The 23,971-nt window shown below is 36.0% G+C and overlaps 1 protein-coding gene across 16 annotated transcripts in view; it reads left to right on the top strand.

Moving 5' to 3' along the window:
* The window catches only part of CADPS2 (calcium dependent secretion activator 2), a 592,189-nt gene extending 569,056 nt beyond the window's left edge, over window positions 1-23,133 (top strand). For 11 of the 16 annotated variants that reach the window (XM_036246238.1, XM_036246228.1, XM_036246234.1 and 8 more), the window contains 2 exons: window positions 17,335-17,439; window positions 22,209-22,505. In XM_036246238.1, coding sequence (XP_036102131.1) covers window positions 17,335-17,439; window positions 22,209-22,382 — 279 coding nt within the window. In that variant the 3' untranslated portion in view covers window positions 22,383-22,505. Of the gene's footprint in view, window positions 1-17,334; window positions 17,440-22,208 lie in introns of all 16 variants that reach the window. The other 5 variants (XM_036246226.1, XM_036246225.1, XM_036246224.1 and 2 more) reach the window with 3 other exon arrangements.
* Window positions 23,134-23,971: the final 838 nt, after the last annotated feature.

The raw sequence follows: 23,971 nt of genomic DNA, 5'->3' as shown, positions 1-23,971 counted from the left end.
CAACCAATTGATGTGTCTCTCTCACACTGATGTTTCTCTCTCTCCTTCCCTTCCACTCTATCTAAGAATTAATGGAAAAATATCCTCTGGTGAGGATTAACAAAAATAGAAAAAAAATAAATAAGTAAATAAAAGGAACCATTGACAAACAACTATTCTGCCTTGGTCGTGAAGGTTTTATCATTTTGCATATCTCCAGTAGAACACTGGACTTGTTATTTATAAAATAGTTACAATGTCTTTAAACATTCTAATATTTTTAAGTTTCACATTTTTATTACTTAATTAAAAATAAAAAGTAGACTCTAATTCTATTGATATGTCATCAAGAATAACATGTATGGGGGCTTACTAAGAGCCCCTAATTAGCCAAGACTGAATTTGCCTCAATTACAGTTAGTAAATGAGAGGTTATCAAGTATGTGTTGAAAGGTAATGTAGAATGTGTATCTTAAGCAACAGATCATTACTGAGAAACATTATATAATTATTAGAAATCCACTTGGCTGGAGCTTAAAACAATATTGTTAAGTGTCAAGAAACAGTTGAAAATAATGACCCTATAAATACTGTTAGCAACCTTAGTCTATTACAGATAAAAGATTGAAGAGAACAGTTTTATTCACACATCATGACAAGTTTTTGCTATCCCAATTAAAGTACTTTCTGAGCATGTAAGAAAATTAAGCCTCCTAACTTCCGATGCAGGGGAAAATGTGTGTTCACACACGCACACACATACATCAAACCCTGAAATGTTAAAACTAAAACTATCCTTTGAAGATCAAAAAGTTAGTAATAGGATAAATATCAAGACATTCTACTTCACTCCATACGTGGTTAAACTTATAAAACTTTTGCTTAAAACAGAAATAACTTCAAAAAAGTATAAGTAAATTATGACAGACCTAAGCTGTTAATAGAAGGAACTAACTTCATTTAAGGTACATCCCTAATCTTTTCAAGTTATCAAAAAAGTAATCCTCACCTTGGCTGTCAACACGGGGGTACCTGCGTGTACATATGCTGAGTGCTTTACCTATATCATTTCTAACCTGTGGGCTAGATAGCATCATCCCCATTTTATCTTTGTTTTCCATCTAAAGAATCTCCTCCCATTCAGAGAAGACAGTGACTTAAGTGTGAGTCAGACTTTGAAATTGCGGCTCTCGAGTCCAGTGTGGGTCACGACCCCTTTGAGGGTTGAACAACCTTTTCACAGGGGTCGCCTAAGATATAACAGTAGCAAAATCACAGTTATGAAGTAGCAACAAAAATAATTTTATGGTTGAGGGTCACCACGACATGAGGACCTGTATTAAAGGGTCGCGGCATCAGGAAGGTTGGGAACCAGTGCTCTCGTTTCAAAGCCCATGCTTTCTCTACCGTAATTCGTATTTACAGTATTTGAAATGGCAAAACATTGTTGTGGAAAGAGGGCTAGACCAGAAATACAGAAATCTGAATTTCAGCCACAGTTCTACTATTAATCATCTGAGTGGGTTTTAAATTATGTCACCTGTTTAAGGCTCAGTACACTTAATACACATGAACTGAAAAAGTTAGTCTAGAACTCCGGATTGTTTCTGAAATCCCGTCCAGATTTTAAACCACCTGAAGTAAATTAGTTCTAATTTTAACAATGGCTGAAATTACCAGGTTGGTTGCTTGCTGAGTCTTGCACCACTGATTAGCAATTCTTTTTATTTTTTTTAATCCTCACCCAAGGATATGGTTTTTGTTTTGTTTTGTTTTGTTTCTTTTAAAGAGAGAGAAAAGGGGAGAGAGAGAGAGGAACATTGATGTGATAGGGACATCAATTGGTTGCCTCTAGTATGTGCCCCAATTGGGACTGAACCCAAAATCTAGATATGTTCCCTGACTGGGAACTGAACAGGCCATCTTTTGGCAGATGGGACGATGCTCCAACCAGCTGAGCCACCTTGCAAAAGCCAGAGTAGCAGTTCTTAAGTTCTTCTGTGCTGACCAGGTGAAAGCCGGGTCTCCGGTAAAGAAACAATAGCAAGTGCAGTGGATAAGAAGGTAGAAAAGAAATTTTATATTTAAAAATATTCATGCCATATGACATTGTATGTATCTACCACCATGGTTCTGAATCCCAAATTTAGAAGAGTTGGAACTCATATATTCTGTATTCATGCTGTTTTTCTGAGTGATTTAAACAGAGATTGTCTCTGCCTCTCTAGTAGTCATTGGTACACATGCTAAACTTAAAATCTACATGTTAAATTTACTTTTTCAATTTAAAAAATGTATCTTATCTGAGTAGGAGAAATCTTAAAGGAAGTTCTCCTGTAGTAGGAGAGAGAATGGATTCACCATAAGGGTTTTCTGCTCTGTAGGCAGTCTCTCTTACCATGTCCATTTTCTTCTAATATAAAACATCATTGTCAGTAGTCTTTTTAAAATTTTTAACAGATAAAAACCATTTATATCTTGTCTAATCCTAATATTAAACTATGACAAAGATTTTCTATTTTATTTTTATTCCATCCTTAATACCTACTATAGTGTTTCTTTGTGTCAGGCACAAAGTGCCACCACAAGTGCCCGTGTGCCCGGAGAGGTGCTGGTAACATTCTTGGAGAGCCCTGGGTCTCTGATGCGAAAGTGGTGATGTTTTCCAAGTCAAAGTTGACATCTCTAGTAATCGCCGCAAAAGCACCCTGTGCGGTCATTTGCTAATGTCCAAGACTATTACAACACCGAGGGATTGACTAAGGTGCACCAACCTGCCCCTCTAAGCCTTTGAACAGTCACTGGGCATTGCCCACCTTGAGTCCCTCTGAAACAATTTTGTTTTAGCTCTCATGTTGCTGAAGACACATCAGGGTGCAGTATTTAATTGGCAAATCATGCAGATTAAACATTCTCTTGTGTTATAAACTGATTAAATATTTAATTGTTGAGGAGTTTCATCTCAATGACATTTTTAAAAAAATACTGTAATGATATCTTGTATAATTAAAAGTAATTCTTTAAATGATAAACAGTTACATTCATCCAACAGTGTTTTATAAGGATTAATTTCTCAGAACTTTTCTTGAAAAGAAAATTTTCTTTCATTAAAGAAACTCTAAATTAAACATTTTAAATAAAATTGACTTTGACTATATAAATGAGTTCAGTAGCCGTTTTAAGATACAGTAAGATAAAAAGAAAAACAAAAAAAAACAAAACAATTACAGGTATATGTGTTTCTCAAAACAACTAATGTTGTACTTCTATGCTCTTGTTTACTTCCAAATAAGAAAGGGGAGAAATGTCAGAATGATTGGTTTAGCAGTTCACACTAGTGCCCAATTTTTTTTATTTGCGAATTTATTCATCCTCAATAAGATCAACATTACTATTCCTAAGTTATTTTAAAATTTAGTTTATTGTCATGTTGATTTCCCAAGGATAGTTGAAGTTAACAGAGCACGGATAAAACTGACTGTTAGATAAAACTTTCTTTCCATAATACCCTCGGTTGATGTATTTAGAACTGATCATCAAATTTCTCAGTCATATTCTTTGAATGAATTCCTTTGTGTGTAATCATTAGCCTCTCTATTAGGAAGGCAGGCCAGAAGCCATTAAGCCTAAAGATTTCTTTGCCTTCTTGCATTTGATAAATTCTACAACATAGATCTGTTCTCTTATATGTGAATGTCAATTGAAAAACAGCAGTTTTCTGCTTTTCAGTGATCATTCACTCTCAAATAACTGGAAAGTTTTTATATAGACTGCATAAATTAGTATATATTCCCACTACAGAGTATTTTCTTTTTGGTTTTTGTCTCTATAAAAATAATTTAAGTATGAAACGTTAACTGTGGGCCCATTAGGCACAACCATGATTTTCCTATCAACGCTCAGAATCACACGTTAACATCACTCGCACGGCATAAGTTATTATTTTTCTTTTCTATCAATCGAGATGGATAATATAAGTTGAATGATGAGATCATGTATTGCTAAACATGTTATGTTGTGAACCCTGGTGCCTCATTGTGCACTGAAGACAGAAAGTTTGACTGTCTATTTATATCTGTGTTCTAGCAGCAGCATTCCATTTATTTCACATCCCACATGTTCTAACACTGTGTTGTTGGGCTGCTTTAACACATTCTTTTCTGGTGGTTTTCTTCTTAATTGTATATATTCCTGCTTTGTTTTACCTACATTGAAGTTGTTCACTTCTTTTTTAAAATATATTTTTTATTGATTTTTAGATAGCAAGGAAGGAGAGGAAGAGAGAGATAGAATCATTGATGAGAGAGAACATCAATAGGCTGCCTCCTACACACCTCCCACTGTGGATCAAGCCTGCAACCCGAGCATGTGCTCTGACTGGGAATCGAACCAGTGATCTCTTGGTGCATGGGATGGCACTCAGTCCACTGCGCCACAATGGCTGGGCTGTTTGACCTTTTTTAAGATAGTTGTAGTCAAACTTGCTCTGTATGTTGTCTTGTCCGCCTCAGTAAATGACATTCAGAGCTTATACTTTGGCTACTTTGTTCCCCTTTAAGTTTGTCTCCCTTTTAAACCTCTGCTCATAAATTACAGCTGTCTGGTTCATTTTAGTTAATAATCCTTATTTTAATGTTGTTACTATTTGTAAGTGTAGGAACTTATATAAAAAAAATAAAAGGATCTATTTTGATGTTTGGTTTGTGCCAAAATAAGTTTGGCAAGTCCAGACGGGGCTCAGAGCAGCCAGAAGCCCTTGTTTGAATCTAAGCTGTCGGTGAATTAAAATCTGAGAAGCTTGAGATAAGCGTACCTAATTGCCTAAAAGAAACTCAATAAGAAAATGCATTGTAGCTGGTTGATCTTATTTTTTTGATAATTCAAAAGAATCTTCAAGAAATATGTGGACTTCTTACTTGTATTCTTGAAATGTGATCATGGAACACAATTGTCATTTGGCACATTCCCAGGAATACACATCCTTGCATGAGGCACCTGGACACATGTGGCAGGTCTGGTAGAATCAGCTAATTAACAACACAGGCTTAAACAGGCACCTCATCTGGCAGTGCAGTTAGTTGCCTGATGGTGCTCAGCAGGACTGGGTAGTGCTTTTTATTTTTCTATCCTAATGGTCTACTGCCCACCTAATTTTGCCTTATTGTCAGTCACTACTTACCGCAGCTTGGGGCCCTCCCAGGAGGCTAAATTATTATCAAAGGATTAGGGAGATGTAGCCTTGCAGCTCTGACATTTCTGATTACTTGTCTATGCCAGAACACTAATTAGCTGTGACTAATTAAGAAAATGTTCCTGCCATAGAAAACCATTTAAAAGAACTGAGAAGAAGAAAAGCCATTCAAAAGCTGAGCAGTGCTCAGATTTACGGATGCTCTTTAGATTTCCACCAGAACCTTAACTCACCTTTAATGGTGCTCAGGATTTAAAAAAAAAATCTCACACACGAACTGATCTGAGGTTTCTACTTGAATAGGAAAAAAAAGTATTGTGATCACCTAAACTCTCTTAACAATGGTAAAATTGTCTTTGATGAATGGAAAATGACAAAACTTTCATTTTTGTCCAGATATTTCTCTAAACACCAAATGCATTACGTGTGCATTCACATTCACGCACCCATCCAATAACAAGGACTTAGTAGTCACTACAGAAATTAAAATATTCTTTCTACTGATTTTTTATAAAAGAGAGTCAAAATGACTGCTAGAAACAAATTGAGCATTTCAAAAGTTATTCAGTATTGATTTCATACCGCTTTCACAGCTAAGATGTTCTGGAAGTGCTGGCTTCTCCCTGCAGAGCCTGGTTGTTCTGTGGTGGCTTTGCAGCTTGCACTGCAACTGGCCGGCACCCTAACGAAAATGCCCAGGCCTCCCCTGAGACCAGCATCTCTGCCAGCTGACCAGTGTGATGTTTTCATAGATTGGATAGCTGCTACTCTCCTTTTCAAACCTAACTTCATAAGCAAGTGACACATGACTTTAAGGCCATTTGCTTCTGGGGCTTTTTGAATTCCCTCCCCCATGGCAGCCGCCCCGTCTGCAAGCGTGCCCTGCCGCATTGTCACCGCCATTCACAAGTGGGCACCGCAGTGGCAGCCAGATCGCCACTATTAGAAACACCTGTACTTGCAACAGACCCTCAATTTCTTGATCTCGGCTCAGCCCTACATAAGTGACCAAATAAATGTTGCTGCCTTAATTTGGGCAAAATATTTTGTTCAAAATAAAGAAAGTTCTAACTTCTGCCTCACCTAAATTCTTTATGCTATTTTTTAAACCCATTTCCCCTTTTCCTCTCTTTGTGGAGAACAAAAAGTGGCTAGCCAGCATCCTCTAGGGCAGTGGTTCTCAACCTCCCTAATGCCACGGCCCTTTAATACTCATGTTGTATGTGGTCGTATCTGCATGTGGGAGGACCCGCCTAGAGACGGATAGAGGAGCGGTGTCTTGGTTCCTAAGACCTTCGGAAATATGTGTTTTCCGATGGTCTTAGGCGACCCCTGTGAAAGGGTCGTTCAGCCCCCAAAGGGGTCACGACCCACAGGTTGAGAATTGCTGCTCTAGGGACTAATCTTTCCTATATAGGAAGACAGTTATTAAGACACCTGCCATACTTGTCTACTTCAGGAAAAAGAATCCCTATCTGTTTAACTTCTCTTCATAGGCTCCTTTCTAGCCGTTTGATAATCTTTGTGGCTGTTCTTTGAAACTTCTCAAAGTGTCCTCTGTCCCGCTCAGGGTTTAGAGTCAGGAATAGGATGCAGCATTTGAATGTGGCTGAACAAGATTTGTTCTAGCCATATCACTGTTTAGGCATAACTGCCCCATACTGTTGCTCTACTGAACCTCATAAATGTGGGTTCATGTATTATCCACATCTCTTTTTCCTGACTTTCCCCTCAGTAATTGCTTATCTTATACATTTACAATGGATATATTTATTAATGTGGAATGTTTATTCAGTTGATGTTTTGAATGCATAAGTCTCTAGAAAACAAATCCAATTCACCATTCAAATACTATGTGTAAGGCATGGCGGTAGATATTGGGATGGAAAGGTTAGGCATTGGTATTGCCCCACACAGCTGGATATCACTGTTACATTGACTCAGTAGGATTCTAATTAGAATAAGAAATTGCAACCCCTCTTATTAATCATTTATTCATCCAGACAGCATTTATTGGACATTTTCTAAAGGCCATTGAGAATAAAATGTGAAACAAGATAGACTAAGTCTCTGCCCTAGGGGAGTTTACATTCTTATGATCAGATAAGTTTTTTGAAAAAGTTGTTAATTTGTACATTAAAATGTTTTATCTAGAAAGTAGATGTTAACAGATTTTTTCCAAATGGGTGTACTATGGAGAACTAAACGTTGCTGCCCTTTCAAAATAGATTGTTGTGATGACTTATGAAATTTGTTAGTTTATTTCTCTCTCTTGCAAGTGAATGATTAGAAACTTGCCAAAAGTTAAGGCCAACACAAAATTTGTACCTTGCTCCAGTGTTTTTAAAATCAAGTACCATGACTGTGAGATAAGGGCACACCCTCCCCTCTCTGCCCTTCAAGGGTTCTTTGCTCAAAAAACAGGCTCCCACCGGCTCCCAGGAGAGCTCTAATGTTCCCTCAGACTGAAGTCAACCATGCCACCACGATGATATCTTCTGCCCTTTTTACAGAACATCTCACAAAGCCAACAAGTATAGAAGGCACCAGGACATGTCAGCTAGAGGCAAAAATGCACAGGCAGCACAGCCAGCTGTACTCCAGATGTACCCCAGAGCCTCAGAGAGATCCCGGGAATAGGTGCCAGTACCCTGAGCACCTGCTGGAGCAGCAGCTCCCTACCTGTGTGACACACTCTGGAGGCTCTGTCCAAGAGCTGAGCACATCTGCATCTGAGCAGTAGTGTCATCATACTGTTGTGTGGAAGTGTATATATGGCAACACTCGTATATGGGCATAGACATGGGGGGCTATTAGTTTATAGTATTTTTCTCCTTTATTCAATTCATCACCTAAATGACTGTCACCTTTAAAGTTGTTTTAGCCCTGTGTTAAATTTCTTTAGTCAAAATTGTTTTTGTTTTTTTTAATTTTTGGTGCTTTCTACAATTTTGACATCTATTATATTACTTTTCTATTAATGAAATATGATGTAAGCCAAACATTAATCTGGCTCTGATATTCTTGAAAAGTTCCCCTGTCACTGTTATATATATAGCACTTTATAGTTCCAAATATTTAAAACAATACAGTCTTCCAGTAAATATGCAGTGCATTCTGTGTGCCTGACGTTCTCGTAAGGGCTGGATATCAATAAAAATAAAAATCATTGCTGCCTTGGGGATACTAACAGCCCATTGAGTCAGACATACAGTATATTGTGCATTGCTTTTATAGACACCTGTATGGAGTTCTAGGAGCAGAAAATACGGACACAGCTAATTCTACCTAGTAAGATATAGTATTGGCTTCATAGCAGAAATAATGGTTGAACTGAGTCTTAAAGGTCGATGTGGATCTGGCCAGGGAAACATACTCAGGGATAAACGTCAAGACAGAGGTATTGGCCCAGAAACCCAGCATTGAGCAGAGCAGCAGGTAATTCAGTTTGCTGAAAATTGTTCTCATGGGAGTGTGCTGAGTAGGAGGCAGGCAGGTAGCTATTTACTCCAGTCTTTACAGCACTCTCGAAAACTAATTTTGGAATTATTGTTTCCTTTTTTTTTAATCCTCACCCTAGGATATTTTTTCCATTGATTTTTAGAGGGAGTGGAAGGGAGCGGGGGAGTGGCGGGGGGGTGGTGAGAGGTAGAGAAACATTGATGTGAGAGAGAGACACAATGACTAGTTGCCTCCCACACACTTGACCAGGGTAGGGGATCGAACCTGCAACCCAGGTACATGCCCTTGACCAAGAATCAAAGCCGAGACCCTTCGGTACTCAGGCCGAAGCTCTAACCACTAAACACACCAGCCAAGCTGTTCCCTGATTTTTATAAGAAGACTGAACTAAAAGGCCTGCTAATAGCTAATTCTAGACCTAGATGTTTTCTCAAAACAAACTTGTGCCCTTCAGTTACAGTTCCTGGAGTCTAATTTATTTTTACCCAGATATCCTACATTATTGATTTAAATGCAGTATTGACCAAAATGTTATCTGTAGTATTCAAAATGAGTCATTCAACCATACGGTAAGGGCATGGTGCCCAAAGGAACTATTTATAGACTATGTCCGTGCCCCAAACTGGTACTACACCGGTATAAGTAGATTGACCCCAAGTTCATTTTAGTCAAAAGATTCATCAAACTAGTATGTATTTCATCATTTCGTAACAACTGATTATCTGAAATTTTCACTTTATAATCACTAGTCTTTTTAGCACCAGGAAAAGAACCACAGAATAAATATACAGAAGTACTTCCCTACTTAATGATGATGGATAATAAGAACAGCATTGATTTTAGTCCTCTCTGTAGTGTGGGGAAAGGTAGGCTAATGTAATAACATTGTTGTGAGGACATTTTAGATTAACGACATAATAATGAGTGGAAAGAGCTTGTGAGATTCCCAAATTATGGAACTTAACCTTTTCTGTAACTTAACTCTGTTTTGTAACTGAAAAGGATCAAATTCATCTGGAAATACCTTGGTTATTACATTGAAACATTTTTTTAAAGACAAGGTATGGGGGGGAAGTATTGAACTTCAAGAGTAGGAAGGTTTTTCAGCATTTAACAAGCATTTGTTAGGTAGCTACTGTATGCCAGACTTCCCTTTTAATTTCTTTTTACATTTTCTCTTTCTTAACAGATGTCATGGTGCTCATTAACTCTCCTTTACAGACTTCCTGGTAGAGTTTTAAAAAATAAAAATCACCCTGAATATGAGGATATTGGACATGTAAGGAAAAAATATATGTTCTGTGTTTTTAAAAAAGAAAGCTACGAATATAGATTTAGTCCCCTTATGAATGAACCCAGGACCTTTGTCCACATTGCCTTGTTTTGTCAAAGGGGGAAAAAAAGGGAATACCCTTTCTGGTATTCCTAAGCATTTGGGTATATGGCACTTTACAGTGTCTTAAGGGGACATGTGGGAGATGAGGAGTTCGAGAACCATTTAGTTGGTTATCTTAACAGGGAGTGTGGTTCTTTAAATAATTTATTTAGCCCTGGCTGGTTTGGCTCAGCGGTTAGAGCGTCAGCCTGCGGTCTGGCGGTTTGGTTCCCACTAAGGGCACGTACCTCGGTTGCAGTTTGTCCCCGGCCCTGGTTGGTCGTGCGGGTGGCAGCCACTCGATGTGTTCCTTTCACATCGATGTTTCTCTCTCTCTCTGTTCCTCTCTCTCCCTCCCACTCTAAGGGCACGTACCTCGGTTGCAGTTTGTCCCCGGCCCTGGTTGGTCGTGCGGGTGGCAGCCACTCGATGTGTTCCTTTCACATCGATGTTTCTCTCTCTCTCTGTTCCTCTCTCTCCCTCCCACTCTACCTGAACAAAAAATGGAAAAATGTCCTCGGGTGAGGATTAAAATAAATAAATAAATAAATAAATAAATAAATAAATAAATAAATAACATTATGTGTTACATTATCGGGTGTACAAATATCTTTGGAAATGCAGATTGCATTAACCTGTAAAATATGTGATGGGCTTCTTTGACACAACAGGTATATCCTGTATTACTTTATACTCCTGTGTTAGGCTGACCAGTAGGAACCACCAGAAATGATAGAGGTGTTTCTTAGTTGTCTACTAGAAGCATCAAACTACCCTTAAAGAATCAGAGCTTTATTGACAGAACAGACTGCTTTCTAGAAAGAAATGGAATAACCTAGCAGTCATGAGCAAACTCTGGAGTTTAGATATAAGATAAAAATCTTAATCCTGCCACTTAAACTTGTATGAAGTTGGATAAATTGCTTACTCTAAACTCAGTTTTCTTCCTGTAAGTTCAGTTTTCATGTACAGAATGGAGATAATAATAGCCATTCATCAAGGTTGTAAGAATTAAATAAAATTTTATTATTTTTTTTTATCCTCACCCAAGGACATTTTTTTTTTTTTTGCACTTATCTTCAGATAGAGCAGGAAGGAGATAGTGGGGAAGAGAGAGAGAAATATTGATGTGAGAGAGAGGCATTGACTGGTTGCCACCCAAACAACCCCAACCAGGGCCGGGGACAAACTGCAACCGAGGCACGTGCCCTTAGCGGGAACCGAACCCGGGACTCTCCGGTCCGCAGGCCGACGCTTTAACCACTGAGCCAAACTGGCCAGGGCTAAATGAAATTTTAATTGATACACTTGAACTACCCATGGAAGATTAAGAAAAATATATCAGGTGTTTCTATAATCAAAATTCATAAAGATGCCCTGGCCGGCTAGGCTCAGTGGTTAGAGCGTCGGCCTGTGGACCAAAGAGTCCCAGGTTTGGATCCTGCTAGGGGCACATACCAAAACAAAACAAAACAAAACAAAAAAAAACAAAAAAAAGAAATTCATAAAGATAATAGTAATAAGAATAACTATCTTACAGTTCTTTATCAATCTCATTCATTCCTCATTACACTTTGTTTAATTTTCATATGTCATTACTTCATTAAAAGGCCATAATGAGTTAAAAACAAGCAAAATAACTGGTAATAGAAATTCTGGAACTCCAGACTTGTGTTTTTGGAAGAACAAAGCTGCTATATTTAAGCCATATGTGAAAAGAAAAAGTATGACAATTTGGCTTTTCCCTTCACTTCATTTTTACCAGACTCACAAGCAATATTGTTTCTAATTATGCCCTTGATTCTAATAGTCAGTTATAACCTCACAGTATTTCTGGAGATTATCAGGATCTTACTATTTTAAAGCTAGATTCATAAAACCTGTCTTACATTACAGGTGAGGCATAGAGAGAGCAAGCTGCAGGCCCAGTCAAGCAGAGCGGAGCACGAAGGGGCCGCACCACTTGCCTCTCAGCCTCCATGCGACGCTCTGCTCTGCTGTGGAGGCAGCCAGCCCTCAGCTCCACCGGAGACGCAAGTCTGTCTTCCCTCATGACCATCTCTGGTCTCTCTGGGAACGCTGATAAGTGTAGGTTTGGTGGAGCACGTCCTGTATTTTTTACCATAAAAGACTGGTTTCAATTTTCCTTAAATATAGCTCTTACGCTTATTCCAAGTCAACAAAAAATTCACACTTAAAACTTTCAAAATTCCTATGTTTTGGGGTCTGTTTTGTGAAATTAAATATGATCATTTTAGTGGAATGCCTTGAACAGAGGGAGGAAATGTTGGTATTAGTGTATCAAATGTGTCATTAATATAAAATGTGCATTTTAATATTTAGAAATAGGAAGTGAGTGGCCACAAATTTAGTTATACTAAATAGGTATACTATTGACAGAAGGACTATTCAGTGTATAATGAAGCATTTCTATTTGCTTTTTAATATAGTGGGGAAACTGTTGGGCACTAACGTTTCTAAGTATTTTATTGCTCTGTAAAGCTAACAAGTGGTCCTGATGGATGGTTTACATTTATTAAATTTATCAAAACCTTTATCATTTCAAAATTATTATTTTTATTCAGTTCAACTTTGCATTAAAAAGGTTCCTATGTTCTAAGCTGAGACTGTCTAGATGAGATGTCAACACAGTGCCTTAGTGCCTGGGAAACAGCTTCTCTTGAAATAAATGAAGAAATACATGCATACTGGGAACATTTAGCCATTCCATATCTTAGTGCGCTAAAAGTGTTAGGTTGTTTTTTTTTTTTCTTTTTTCTGTTGTTCACCTATTGAGACGAGCATAGCTGGAGAAGAATGAAAATATATCAACTAGTTGTACCAATTCATAATCAATAAAAAGCTAAACACTTAAGCAGAAAATGTCACAGATTTGTTCCCTAGAAAAACAGCTATTTTTACCTTGCCATCATCACCAGAAGCCACATTCTGACAGAAATAATGTGCTTGAAGCAGCCGTGATATATAACCCCTATGTGGTCTTGTGATTCAGATTTAGGAATATCAGCCACAGAGGGTCTAAAGGCATTGTGCATTAGTATGTATTGAGACCTCATTCCAGGTGGCAAACAGCTGGACTTTTTAAAAATAAAACTTCCAAAATAAATGTGAAGTGCTTGTTTCCAGGCAATAAGCATTATATTTAATTGAATCATCCTCGAAATGTTATAAATTAGCAGAAAAGGAACTTGTGCATATTTAATATATTTGTTTTGTATTTCCACTAGTCAACAGAATAATGAAATTCCTTAACTACTTCTCTTTAACTTACATGAAGAAAGCACGGTATGTTGCTAAATCTCTTTTCACCAGTGGTGCAGAGAAACAACTTTAATCCTTGTTAGAAAATTGCTGAGTCTGGGGCTGACAAAGAGCTCATGCTTGTTCCATTGTTAGTGCTCCCCGGCCCCAAGAGCAGAGCCTTTACAGCTGCGAGGATCCCGCCCGGCTCAGCTGCACTATTTAGGAAAGGAGGTTTGTCAATTTCTATTGACAATGGAGAGAGTTTTTCAGGGCCTGTAGCAGTGCTGACACAGTTGGGGATCAATGCCAGCCATTCAGACTGCACCCTCTTTCATTGCTTTGGTTTGTTAATTCAAGACTAAAGGTCCACTGAGGGGGGGTTCAGGGTGTTTAAGAAAGCTGATGAACTGTTTAAGAAAGCTGATGAACTGCAAGCGTTTATAGCCCTGGTGTGGCAATTTCCATAGTCAGTGGCAGCTCCTGGCACTGAGGGAGCTGTGTCCTTGTTGACCCTCTTGTTATTAAAAATGCACAAGTGCTGCGCTTCTCAATATTTCAACACTCTTTCATTGTCAATACCACCTTCTGAGCCCTTCAGCTTGTTGCTTGCTCTAAAGATCTTCTTAGATTGGGTTTGAAAACTTCACCTTAAACACTAGATTAGACTGATGTTCTGTTTTCCGTGCTCCTGTTGATTTGTTGAACCTTCCCAGGGCTGGAAAGCAAGTAGCAGCTTGATGGGGAGACGGGCCGCTAATATGATTTACCAGTCTACAGTCATGCACAATAAGTGTGAATAAATACAGGGGTCTCACAGAGTCAACCCTAGCCTTTCCTTTTCTTTTATTTTTGCTTTAAAAGAGATATCTCAAGAAAATGAAGTGAGTAATACATGCCCTTACAGGAGTTGAATGAACCACAAAAAGAAAAAAACACCCGATTTTTTTGTTAAAGCGGTAGGCTGCTGTCATGGATTGGTGTAGAAAAAAAAAGTAGAATATACACTTACTGCTTTATTCCAAAGCAAAGAATAAAGCAATAATGCCACACCCCTGACTCCAGTGCGAGCCGGAGCACCCTTCCTTGTCAGCCCCTGAAGGGAAAAGCGAATAGTCAACCAAGCTCTCTTTAAAACATGAGGTTTCCAAAATGAAAAGACATTTTCTAACATTCAGACTTTACTGCACATTCATCCTTTTCAAAAGTGTATTTATTTATTTTCTTTGTTTCAGGAGGTTAGTTTCATTTGGTGGGGGGAAGAGACAGAAGCCAAGCTACGTTTGACTTTTTTCTCGAGATGAAAATATGACACTTACCATACTTCAACACCCAAAAGAGAAAAATAAATATTAACTCCAGCTCCAGAAATAGAAGAGTACCAGAGATTTGTTTGTTTACTTATTTGTTTGGGGTGTGTGTGTGTGTGTGTGTGTGTGTTTCACTGTATACAAGAAAGCAGCAGTTCGAGTGGGGGTAATTTTTAAAACATTTTGTATTTTATTTTATTCTTTCTGTCATAAATTATCCTCAACATGCCCTCTTCCACCTCTACCCACCCCCCTCCCTGGAAGGTATTTTTGTTAGTTTATTCTTAGTAGCAACACAAACTCTGAGCTAAGCTACTGCTTTCTCATATTTGCTGGACTTAGCTGAAGTTCTTCAAACTGCTTTGACATGGGAACCAAAAAAATATGTACTCTTATAAAATAATTTTTCTTATAGAATTCTCCTTATAGAATAATTTATTTGCCTTTAAAGTAAGGTTATAGTAAAGTAGCATTCTACTTAACAATAGTTCTCCTTTTTCTTTATTTTTTAAGTTAACTTTGGATCATTCTATTCCAAAATTGTTTTTTTCTAACATTATAATTCTGGAATTTTGTATTAAAGAAATTGCCATATTAATAATAAATTTCTGTTACATTAGATGTCTTTTTTATTACCACATAATCATAAGTATTATTCATATGTAATGGAAAAAAATGAAGTTAAATTAACTTTATATCATGTAAGGATTTTTTTTTAATACATATGGAGCAATTTAAGAAAATATTTTTATTTCCCTCAAATTTATACAACTTACCATTTTTATAGTAAATTTACAGTCAGATTAACTAGTATGTTATGCTAGACTTTGTATAATTTATCATATTTTATCTCTCCCAAGAAAAGAAAAAATGTATTATCTCCTGCAGAAAGACTATAATTTAAGAATCATAACCATCATGACTATATTTTACCTTTCAAATTATGTGGAGAGTCATGTAAGAGTGAGGGTCTTAATTCAGTATATTCATATTCAATATCACTAATACCTCTGAGTGTTTGGTTACCTGTATTAAAATAGAACTCAATAAGTTGAGGCTATCAATAATTTGAAATAAGGAAGTACAGAATTTAAATGATATCAGAAATAAAGTGATTATAAAAGATTTTGAGATTTAATGTCAGTTGAAGTGCTTAATTCATTAGCAGTTCATTTTTTTAAGAGTTTAGGAATTTATCTCATTTTATAAAACTTGCTTCTGATACCTTTATATGTCCTAAAAATTAACAAAGTAATTATTAGGAAAGAGAAAAATCAGATACATGAATAACATATTTTTTTAAATCATAGTCTACCCCACATTTTTAAAACTTGATATGCTCATTCATCCATTTAATATCATAGTATTCAGTAAATCATTTCCTCATTTTACTTAGCTTATCTCATTTATATATGTATGTTCAGTGTACTAACACATTAATGGAAATAGTCTGATGAATAAGAAATTAGTTCATTTTTAATTTATGCTTAAGATACATTTTTATACTAAATTTTATTAGGAAAATGTTACTACACGTCCAGATGAATTTCAGACTTATTTGTATTCCTTGAGATGTCTCTTAGAAGTTGAATTTACTGTTTTAGTATGTAATGAAAAATATTTTAAAATGTTTTTCAATGTTCACATACCTAAAAACATATACATACATGTGATTTGTAGTGTCACTATGTTTGTATGTACAAACAAGGCACAAAACGTGTTCTCTTTCAAAAACTTGTGCTATTTCCTGAGTGCTGGATGGACTTGGATATTTTTCACGGTTATCTATGACTGTGCACACGATTATTCGTACCGTATCACCTAAACCAAGCTCTGGTACATAGTGGTGATTAAATCTCCTAAAATGTCACCACTAAAGGCAGATCGCCTTTTTTGGAAAACGGGAACAAAATTCCTCCATTTGCTCTACTCGCCGACATTATGTATGAACAGGAAATTACATTAAAGAAGAATTTCAGTTTTCCCTTTAAGAGAGTTATAATGGAGAAAAATGAACCATCCAAAACCACTTGCAAAATAAAACAGATCCTTTCCTTTCATAATTTGGTCAACTGACATCTATTTTGTGATTCGTATAAGACACAAGAATTACATCCTGATGATGTTCCTGCCTAAGATATCAGATTTTTATTTTAGGTGGTTTTAAAAGACATGGGCAAATACTTAACAAATGATAGTAGATACCTGTGTGATTGAGGATTACTGTTTAGTAAGCTGTAGATGTTTTTGCCATTGCTCCTTTAAAATGTTAGTTCTAGGCATTGACTACATGTATTATGGCATAATATACCTATTCTTGGATTTTTACATAACATACAGCTTGATGGCAAATTTTCTTTTGAAAATAATTTACCTGTTTTTTTCCTGTTATTTGGCGGTCTGTTCAGTCCCATAACCTGTGTTTAGTACCCATTGTTACCTACAAATTACAAAGCAGGACGCTAGGCAGCAAGTGCGAAAACACTGTTTCCCATGAACATGTTACAGCTGAAAGACTGTAATGTTAATTCATGGAAAGAACAGGCTGGGTCAACTTAGCAGATATTCTAGCAAAACATACAATTCTGTTAACAGGAAATTATAGCATTATTGACTTCAAGTGCTGATCTGTGGTCATTTCAGAGTGTTTCATTACCCCTCATTACCGAATCTGTTAAATGAATACTGCAGAGGTTTTCTTTTTTCTTTTTTTCCTTTTCTCTTCTCCTCCCCTCTGCCCCCATCCCTCTTTCCAGCAATGGTACAGTAGTTCCATGAAAGTCATCTGTGTGTGGTTGGCTGATAGATTAGACCTTCAGCTTCATATTTACCAACTGAAGACGCTCATCAAGATTGTGAAGGTAAATGTATTTAGATGTGACTTGCCCAGCAAGCTATGAGTAATGGCAAGATATTGACATACAAATAAAACATCTTATTTAATATAACCGAATGGATGTATGTACTTTTTAAACATCTCTTTTAGCAATGATATGCTGCTGTTTATTTTCATTTTAAATTAGATTACTAAATAAATATAAACATTTTTTGCTGAAATAAGTAAAAAATATTTTGTTATCAAGTAATCATATTTTAAGATAATGTATCTTAAATGTGTCCCTAGCACATTTACCTATGGTAGCAGGTCCACAATAATTTTGTATTTTCTTCAGTATAGAAATGTTTCCTGATAATACATTTCCTCCATATTTGATAGGATCATATATCATTATGAGGGGTTTTGAATTGTACATGTCAATAGGATAAGGAGAATCTCTATTATTTTGTTATATCCTGATACAAAAATAATACATTGTCACTGCCAGAATTCTTTTTGGAAGCATGCCCCTTCCTTATGTGAGACATAATCAACTTCAGTGCTGGGGACCATCCAAAACTAATGATGTCCTATCAGTTCAGCAAGGCCATTTTGACTTTTGCTCTTGAAGGGAAAAGATAATAACATACATGTTATATTTAGTGAGTAGAAACTTTACTTCCATTTTAGTACCATTTATCAAATTGGTATGTATATATAAATATACACACACACATAATTAGTACATATTTTATGTATATGTGCCTATATATGTGTATATATGCACGCACACACATACACATGTACACATTGATTCTCAAAGTGTCATTCCTGATCTAGCATTATCAATATCACCTGGGAACTTGCTATATGTGTTGGACAAGTTGTCTAACCCCAGACTTACTTTATCAGAAATTCTGTGAGAGGAGCCCCACAATCTATATATTAACAAGCCCTCCAGATGATTCTGATAGTTGTTAAAGTTTAAGAGTACTGTTATATCATTAAATGAAGATTTTGCCACATTATTTTCCATCATTCTCTTGGTTCCTGCAGTCTAAATAAAATACAGATCATTTTTGCCATAGACACACAGGTTATCATAGATTGGAAAGATCCACAGCCCTGGCCGGTTTGGCTCAGCGGTCAGAACGTCGGCCTGTGGACCAGAGAGTCCCGGGTTCGGTTCCCACTAAGGGCATGTGCCTCAGTTGCAGTTTGTCCCCGGCTCCGGTTGAGGTCATGTGGGTAGCAGCCACTCGATGTATCTCTCTCACAGCGATGTTTCTCTCTCTTTCTCCCTCCCGCTCTAGCTGAAGATAAACGCAAAAAAGTGTCCTCACGTGAAGATTTAAAAAAAAAGACCCACAGATAGGAAAGTTCTGTTCCAAAGTAAGACGTGGGCAAATCTGAAACATAGAACCAGATATATAATGGCACAGTAATAGCAATCATGATTAGTCAAAAATAACAAGTAAAATGTAGCCACCCACAAATTTTAGATGCTTTCAAACACATTACATTTTAATGTAAAAATACCTTTAATCCAGAACACTTTTTACTAGGTGTTACTTATTTTACAAAGAAACTGAAAGGACACTGAGATGCAGTCACATTTGCCTTAATTTCTTTATTGTTTCTTCCTTGATTCTATAAATGTGACTTGGAGAGCTTTCAAATGAAGTTTGTCTTCCATGAAAGAGAATCAGGATAATCAGCGTTTACCTTCTACAAATATACATGTTAAGGTTGCAGTCTACAGTGTTGGGATTAGCTGGTTTCCCTTAAGATCAGCCATATTTTTAAGCTGATGTCTAATGGGTTTAGGATGTCAGAAATTATATATTCAGCCGATTAGTATTAGTTGATAGATTAAGCTCTTTACTTTGTTTTTAGAATAAAAAATCTTTATTTTCTTTAAGCTTAACTTTTTCTTAATCTTTTCAATTAGCCCATCATTTGTTTCTTTCAAAATAATTTCTTTTCTCGTATTCACACATCATTACAGTTAAAAATCAAGCACCAGTGAATATATTAACAGAAAATAACAATTAACAATTTTATGAATTTTATGATGACATTTCCATTGTACTCTAAGCCAATCAATTTATCTTAACTTTAACATATTCCTCATTATAGCTACCAATAGTCAAGACTGATAAATATGAAACTAAATTTCATGAATATGTTTGACTCTTCATGTTTTGTTTTTCAAAAACAGGCTCAACCAAGGCTTTCTTGGGCTGATATATTTAATCAAGTAATATGCCTTTATTTAATTATTAAAAATAATTATTTTTACAATAAAATCAGGATGAATTAATAATTTAATTTTTAATTGTTTTCTCTTACTTTGAATATAAACAGACTTTAACAAATTTCATACGTAGATTCATCACTCTTCAGGACCTAGATGGTTATGTTTATAATGATCATTTTCCAGTGAATTTAAGGAGTTATTAAATAGCACATGTATAGAATTGTTAAGGCCCCTGACTGGTGTTCTTCCCATCCAAATCACTTAGACTTGGCCTGCATGTTATAGCAGAGTAGTGCATTCTACCCTGGAGCCCAGCTACTCCATCTTGGGAATTTAGTCCTTACTACTCACCAGCATTGTCATTCTTCTACGTCCATGGAGACCCAGACATTATCTAGATGTATATGATAGCCAACTTTGTCCCACAAAAATATGTAGACATTAATTGCTTTATTCATGTGGCTCACTTAAAAAAAGAAGAAGAAGAAAAAGAAAACAAATTCTAGTAAGATTTTCACAAAATATTTAGGACCAAGAAACTATTTGCAAAGTTTTAACATCTGAATGATTTACTTGGGTGGGCGGGGGATAGAATTCTCAAATAATCAAAATGGTGGATTTGTGTTCTCCCTAGTGGCCATGTGACATTTAAAAGCAGTTAACATAATCAGCAGCCTCTTTTCCTAGGAGAAAAGGAGACAAGTGAGCAGCACCCTCTGGCAGACACTTATCTTAAATAAGAGCCATGCAGACCTTCATTGGGAGCCACAGAGGATGTCAAAGTGTCAATAACATTTTATGAATTCCAGAACGGGAGGGAGATTACAAGGGTACCTGCCCTTAACTGCTATTGCTTGCTAATAAAATAAGGAAGTAGAGTCTTAATTACATATAAATTAGAAAGCCTTTCAGGACTGCAAGTCCACAATACAAATTTGTCCTGGCCAACTTATTGATAATTAAGCTAAGTCTAAGGAAAACCATTCTAATAAAATAACAAAGTAGGTATGTAATTATCAGTGGAGCATTAATGCTTTATATCAGATAGGTCATCTGTGGATGAATATTTTGTGTGCTTGATATATTTTAAATCCAACTATTAGACACTTATAGGCTTTGACACAGAGATCTATGGTTATAATGCCATGTGTATCAGTTACCGGATTCTCTAGACAAAATTTACCTTTCAGAGTTACTTCATGAGTTCTAATACAAGTGATCATAAATTTAAACTACCATCTTAGGGATTAACATGTCATTCACATCATGTGAATAAACTCCTTTTGCTCAACCATCTGAATAATATGATATGTTCCTTCTGTGTTGAGCGAAATCAAACATCCTTTAATGTTAATTTCCAGATACTGGAGTTGTAATATTAGGCCATCAAGTACAACATTCCTTTCTTTTTATTGGACTGTTTTCATCTATTAAGGGCAAACCAAAAAAAAAAAAGAAGGCCAATAACAATCAGTGGCACATTGATATATACAGATACCTTTGGGCCAGTTAGTTGAAATCTGACTGCTTAATATTCTAAAGGTAACATAGGACAGTAAAAATATATTTAAAGAGATTTAGCTTTAAAAATGACCTTAGAAGTGCCTCTACAGAATGGAAATCTTCATTTATTCTTTGTTTCCTCATTGAACTAATTCTAGATTTCTTTTCTACAACTTTAAAATTGACAATAAAATACCAGTCTAGTTTAGTCATAGGAAAATCATCTATGAAGAAAATCACACTTAAGGGGAAAAGTGAAATTAAGGGAAGGTTTGCAGATTACATATCTTAAGTGCCATATAACCCAGAGTTCTGTTGTTGTCCTTAAGAATCACTGTAGCAACAATAACATGGTCTTCTATTTTTTACATATAACACACCAAATTATAATTTACTGTTTCACAGAAAATGTAAATACATGTTTTATTAGCCCATCCATGAAAGCTTTATGCCAGAATTTGACAATTCACATTCCAAGGGAATTTCAAAAGGAAAGAGCAGAATTCATAGACATTTAGGTATACACAAAATTTCACTCAGTGTTACATTCGCAAGTGCTGAAAATGCAAACTTCTTTTACTAATGATAGGATTAATTTCCTTTCACACACCTCCCCAAAACGCTAATGCATTTTATATATTGTAATGTATTCTTAAGTATTAAAGGAAAGGCTCCTCAATTGGAATAGTAAGAATATTTTCATATTAAAAATATACATAAGTACATATTGTTTTATCTTTGTTACAAGTTATCCAAATAGTGAATTCTGTAATCAGTAATACTTTGGAGAAAAGCTCACTTATCATTTGATAGTTACAAGCTTTTGATCTAATAGAGTGAGTCTAGTTTGAATAGCTCTACCCAGTCTCTGATTTCATTTTCTTCCCAGAAATATACCAGTAAGGTGATTGACAATCTAAAGCCTTTAGTGGATTATCCAAGATCATATTTGAAATGCCAATTGAGTTTATATACATATAGACATCCATATATACCTGCACACATATAATCCATAAGTTTTCTAAGCAATTTCTCTCTTCCTCCTCCAGAAAACCTATAGAGACTTCCGATTGCAGGGTGTGTTGGAAGGCACACTGAACAGTAAGACCTATGATACTGTGCACAGACGGTTAACAGTAGAGGAGGCTACAGCCTCTGTTTCAGAAGGAGGAGGACTTCAGGGCATTACAATGAAAGACAGTGATGAAGAAGAAGAAGCCTGATGTTGTGCAGCTCTGTAGAAGGAAGAAGGACATTAACATTGTTTATTTTGTACCTTGTTCTTGTAATTATATTGTTTAACCAAATAAAAGTGCTTGTATTTCATTCCACATTTTAAAAAGTAAACCTGGAAACAGAAATAAAGGGGAGAATGTCAAGTTTGCCAAGTTTTTTGTTTTTGTTTTTGTTTTAATATATATAAGATCAGCCTCTTTTGTGTAGCTTGACCTAAAATGAGCTTTGGCTCTGTTTGTGATTTGAACATGAGCTTTTTTTTTAACTCTATTTTTCTGTAATCACATCAAAGTAGTGTCCTATGTGTGGAGTATGTATTTCTCATAATACAACATTGTGGGAAGTCACTTCTGATCAGTCTGCCAGCTCTACTGTACCCTTGTTACAATGGTGTGTACAGTTTATCATTTATGTGCAAAATTCGTTTCATAATTTGTCATTGTTGTGATGTGTGTGAAAACTTTAACCTTGGTTCTTAGTACACTGAATTGGTCTGCAGGTATATTCCTGGGTTTAAAGAACTGCCAAAGCCAAATATAGGCTAGATTATCCAACATGCTGGTGTCTTGTTCCATTCTGAACATTTCTTCTTTCAAGCGTAAAAACATCCCAAAGTATGGGTTAGTGAGCTTGCTGCCATGAACATATTTTATTCTCCTACTTGTAAGAGCTTGCAGGCAATACAAATCCATTTAGTCATAACCACTTCTGTATTTATTAGGCTTGTATAGAGTAAATACAGTAAAAAATGTTTGCAGTATTACAAACATCATAACAATTTGGCTCTGTTTTGTTTCTTGCTTATTTTTTTGTCTCGTTCATAATCAAATGAGTAAAAGATATTAACACTGTTTCGCACTTAGTAGGCACACACATTTGTTAGAACACTTAGGTACTAAGACAGCATATTTCTATTGCAAAAGTGATGTTGACTACATACTCATATATTGTGTATTATTAGTTAACATTAGCAATTAATGGTAACTAATAATTGGTGACAATAAGAATTCTAGTAATGTTAACTAGCAATTGACATAATAATTAATACTTATTTCTTCCCCCAAGTATTTTTTGCAACCATTTTGAAAGATAAATAATAGTATTGTGATTTGCAATTTCTCTTTGAATGTTTATTTTCATATTTTTTCTAAATATGTTGGCATGTTGTGCTACTGCATTCATTCATAAGTAATGCTTATATGAAGTAAGTTAATGCAAAATAATTGGAGTTATCCCTGAATTTGTATAAACTTAAGTCCTGAAACTTTGGAAGTGAAACAACTTCTTGGATTTTTCAATTCATTCCCCCATTGGTGTTATAAATGATGACTAGGTACCCAGTCTAGCCCACAAAAATTTATGTAATCCACAATTATAATATAATATTGTTTTGACTCAATTTCTGGGTCCTACAGGTAAAAGACCCTGTGATTCAAGATCAACATGAAAGGAAATTTCTTCCCCTTTCCTGGGTTAGAGACTAACTCTATCACTCAGTCTTATTTAAAAAGAGTTTGTCTTGGAATGCCCTCCTTCCCTCTCTTTTCCACCCTCAGGCTCAGCACCATCCTTCCTT

Source organism: Molossus molossus, unplaced genomic scaffold (assembly GCF_014108415.1).
Source record: "Molossus molossus isolate mMolMol1 unplaced genomic scaffold, mMolMol1.p scaffold_m16_p_7, whole genome shotgun sequence".
Lineage (NCBI taxonomy): Eukaryota > Metazoa > Chordata > Mammalia > Chiroptera > Molossidae > Molossus > Molossus molossus.
Note: the sequence above shows the minus strand (reverse complement) of the source record. Positions and strands in the feature narration are given on the sequence as shown.